Raw genomic sequence first — 4,495 nt, 5'->3', positions numbered from 1 at the left:
AAGTCAAGAAATCAACCTTTGTGATGTCATTGGTCCTCTTCTAGAATAAAGATTTTTAATAATTGCCCCTCCTGATGGAATCTTCTCTTTTAACTAATAAGTACAGTCAAGCGAAACAAATCAACATATTGGCCATGTATGAATGCATATATACTGCATTCTATACTTATAATACAAAACCTTTCTTCCAAGAGGAATATTTCTTATCAGTCTTGAAATCATAATGGCATTGTACTGATCTTAAATCTTTAACTTCGTGGGAACTTTCAATTGGATAAGTTCTCAGATCTACTTGAATAGGGGTTGGTTGTGCTGTGGTGGGAATGCTTTTATTGTTTTTTTATTTGGTTTTAGATGTCTAATCACAGTAAGAAAAAAGGCTGAAAGTATTTTGCCACAGGCTCTTTAAAATGCTGAAAAAATGGGTGTCAGTCACGGTCTTCAGGCTTGTTACAAGACCCCTGATTCTAATTCCCTAAGTTCCTTCAGAGGACAATTCAGAACTATGTTCACCTTGTTGTCTTGTTCTCTGAATAGTCAACTTCTTTTGTATTTACATTTCCCAAGATGACTTTTGCATTTTGGCCAATTTTCCCAGTGATTTTTATTTATTGACAGGTCTTACAATTCTGAATAGCAAATTCCTCAGCTTTCTCTGTTGAACAGTCTCTACTTTTTGCTTGTCTAGGGCAACCTATAGCAGAGGACCTGATCATAGTTAACAATTCATGTTCCCATTCCTGATTCCTCATTTTAGGTTAACAGCACAAACTACTTTACAGGTCATCAAATGTTGAAAATTTTCAAGTGAGAAGCTGGTAGGTGTTTTTTATATTTGATTTTAATCCAGTCATGGGATTTCCTCAAAGTTGAGGAGTTCCTAGTATGAGATGCTGATTAGCAATTTGTTTATAATTTTTATGATTTCCTAGTGTATTGAATGATTAACTGCCCAGGGCCATATATTCTTTTTGTGCCAGAGGCAAGACTTTAGATTAGTTCTTTCTGACTCTAAGGCCAACCCTCTTTGATTATACTGTATACCGTATTGTCTCTTTGATACTAGTTAGCTCTCCAAATGCAAACTTACTATGAACAGCTCCATCAAAGCTCTATGAGAGAGGAAAATGTAATAAGCCATTTTGAGTACATGCTGAAATTTAAGTCATTAACAAAATTAGTAAAAACTAACAGAATCTTGGGACTTTGAGGTCATAAAGTCAATTGTCTCCTTTAAAAATATGAACTGGGGGGCGGCTAGGTGGCGTAGTGAATAAAACACCGGCCCTGGAGTCAGGAGTACCTGGGTTCAAATCCGGTCTCAGACATTTAATCATTACCTAGCCGTGTGGCCTTGGGCAGGCCACTTAACCCCATTTGCCTTGCAAAAACCCCCTAAAAACCTAAAAATATGAATTGGTATAAGAAAAACTATATACCTGGAGAAATTCTAAATGGATACCTGACTTAACTATAAAAGATCACATCATAAAAAATTAGAGAACAAAAAGAAGTATCTGGCAAAACTGTGACAAGGGAAAAAAATTCTAATTAAATAAATGATAGAAGAGAATATAATAGTCTCTACCCCAGAGACTATAGATACTAAATCTTTAAGAAAGAATTTTGAAGTGAAATGTTGAAATTTTGATTCATTCTAGGAGGAATCATCTCTGAAGGACTGTTTTTTGTCATGGTAAGAGAAAATTAGTGAGATTCAGAGAAAGAATGAAGAGGACTTTTTTTTAAAGATTTTTCAAGGCAATGGGGTTAAGTGGCTTGCCCAAGGCCACAGGGCTAGGTAATTATCAAGTGTCTGAGGTCAGATTTGAACCGAGGTACTCCTGACTCCAGGGCCGGTGCTCTATTCACTGTGCCACCTAACCGCCCCAGGACTTCTTTCTTTAGAGAACTGCTTTGCCCTTTGTCTTGCAATAAGGATGGACTGAATTCTTGAGAACAGACTTTATGTAGTAGCTTGAAATAAGCAAATGGTGGAACTTTGTTAAATGAGTGTGAAGTCAAGTTGTAGTGATAGTCAAATGTAATTGGTTGTGCTCTTTCTCACATCTAAACATTGCAAATAACTTCTTTGTGTTATGAGTTTCTTTGTTGACAAATTGCATAGCTAGTAACTTTAATATTTATTTAAGCCAAAGTTTAGGGGTTTACTTATATAGAGAGATAATAACAACTTGTTATAGGAATATAGGTTCCTCAAGTTTATTAAGTAACATTGAGTAAAGTAGGGTAGGGACTCCAAGCTAGTTAACTGGTTTTTTTTTTCTTGTTTAGAAATATTTTATCCTTAGAACATTACACCTTTTTCTGAACAAGTACAACTTACAGAAATTATACACAGCCAGCTTTTATCAAGTACTAACATTTACTATATTTTGTTTAGCTGAAATATCATTTCAGTTGTAAAAACAATCTCCTGTTACAAAAAAATAATCACAAACCATAATGGATCTGAGAATTGTTTTTACAAATGTACCAACAAAGTCTCAAGCTAAACAATATTTTAAATAGAAAAAATACTCATTTTTTAAATAGTTTGGTAAATATATTTGTGTGGCTTATGTACAAACACACTAGTTTTTTTTCTATAGGAAACCTTTACAGTGTAGGAAACCTTTACAGAAGTTCCAACTTATGTTAAGCATAGTTAAAGGCAAAATCTGACTGCCTTTTAAAATACTCCATATGCAACTTCAGTATTATAGAAATAATTACAAGAATCATAAAATACTGTTAAGCAGTTAACAATTATCTGCTTTAAAATATTAAACAAAATAGAACATTTTCTGGAATAATTTTTCACTATTTCAGTTGGCCCTCTTGGTACCAAAATTAAGGAATGCCACAAATAAAAAATTCAGTGCAATTTTCTTAGTGGTTAGCTGTGGCTAAGTTCCTTCTTTTGGCAAGTGGCACAAGGATTATAAAGAGAGCTAAGGACCTAGAATTTATATTTCAAATCAGACTGGAGATTACATCAAATGATCCAGGGATATATATGTTGTAAAAAAAAAGACTTGTTTGTGGTCAATTACTAGAATAAAAAAGATGCAATTAACTATATTACAGTTAAATAATTTGACGTTAATTATTGACGCATGATTCAATCACATGGCAATTTTTGTATAAGTTAATTAAGCATTATGCAAAATGCTTAAAAGATGCAAATAGTTGTTGGTTTAAATTTTATGATGTTCTTAAATTCAGGTAATAACTTTCTTTTTTTATTTTGGTTCCTCTTCAAATTTCAAAGTGAACATCGCATGCTCACAATCCAGTATCCTAAATCAAAAACATTTCTGCAAATGCAAAATCAAGATAGACCATGTCTGAATTTTATCACAAAATTTGAAATATCCTTAAATCTTCAAATATTTGAAACTTAATATTGCATGGTATTTTCAGGTAATGTTAATTCCAGTTGATCCTATAAGTTGGGAAGCCCTGTACCTTCCCCACTTTCCCATGAAAAGTTACAGCCTTTCTCCAAGTTAACTGAATACCTACCTAATATAACAGATCTGTCTCTTAAATACCAAATACGAATAAATATATTACCAGCCTGGAGAGACCCTGGTGGACCTATTAAAGTTCCATATAAATAGCCATTATCATTTCTCTACAAATGCTGCTGCGGCCATAGGTGTCCTCATGCTTCCTCTTGCTGAAGCAGTCAACTCTTCAATCTCAGCATTTAATTTGTTAATTACCCACTCCATAGCATTAGATGATATTGTACTTTCCATCAGTCCTTCTAGATAACTACTAAGGCTCATTCCTTTCACAGTGATTATGGCTTCTTGAGTCAAAATGGTCTTTCCTGGTTCTTGAGGATGTGGTTTATATATACGTCTCTCATCTACCGAAACCATATTAGTAAACGAAATATTAGTGTATTTAAGTTCCATTGTTTTCTCTACAGGATCAACTACAGAATGTTCTTGCACATATGTTTTGGTTCTTGCTGCCCCGATAAGCAACTTTACAATAGAAGGCATGCCCCATTCCTTGCTGAGAAGTCTATGGCTATTCAATTTCCCAGTGGGATCTATATGTCTATCTAACACATCAACAACTCCAACGACACTTGGATTCATACGATTTGGATATTTCTGCATAGCAGCTGTTGTAACTGTTTCCCATGGGTGGTCAAAGACGTGCTCCGACATCCAAATCTTCATGGTGCCGGCGACCAGCACGGTGTCCGGGCGGTGCAAAGGGATGCTGGGGGTACAGCAGCCTGGCCACCCCTCTTCCCTTGCCGGCAACAGAACGCACAGGTGCCGAAAGGCAAGCTAGTTAATTGTTAATGAGAGATGTATAATTTTCAAAATTAATAGGAAATATATATTTCTGAATTACTATAGAATTTGGAATGATGAGAATGAATATGGTAATAGGTCAAGTAAGCTTAAGAGGTGCCTCATATGGATTAAAAGAGGGTGTCAATCTAGAATCTGTTGGAAAAAATAAT

General features: G+C 34.7%; 1 protein-coding gene across 1 annotated transcript; it reads right to left on the bottom strand.

Annotated features, from left to right (window-relative positions):
- Window positions 1-3,480: 3,480 nt before the first annotated feature.
- LOC141515022 (PRELI domain containing protein 3B-like) lies at window positions 3,481-4,234 on the bottom strand. Its single transcript, XM_074226258.1, has one exon. It carries the CDS (start codon window positions 4,200-4,202, stop codon window positions 3,633-3,635), a length of 570 nt encoding a protein of 189 aa, XP_074082359.1. The 5' UTR covers window positions 4,203-4,234; the 3' UTR covers window positions 3,481-3,632.
- Between the last annotated feature and the right edge of the window lie 261 nt (window positions 4,235-4,495).

This window comes from Macrotis lagotis, chromosome 2 (assembly GCF_037893015.1).
Source record: "Macrotis lagotis isolate mMagLag1 chromosome 2, bilby.v1.9.chrom.fasta, whole genome shotgun sequence".
NCBI lineage: Eukaryota > Metazoa > Chordata > Mammalia > Peramelemorphia > Peramelidae > Macrotis > Macrotis lagotis.
The sequence above is the reverse complement of the archived record's forward strand: the minus strand, read 5'-3'. Positions and strand labels throughout refer to the sequence as shown.

Excerpts from the sequence above, each read along its gene's own strand:
- LOC141515022 (XM_074226258.1), bottom strand. The coding sequence starts at position 4,202 with ATGAAGATTTGGATGTCGGAGCACGTCTTTGACCACCCATGGGAAACA.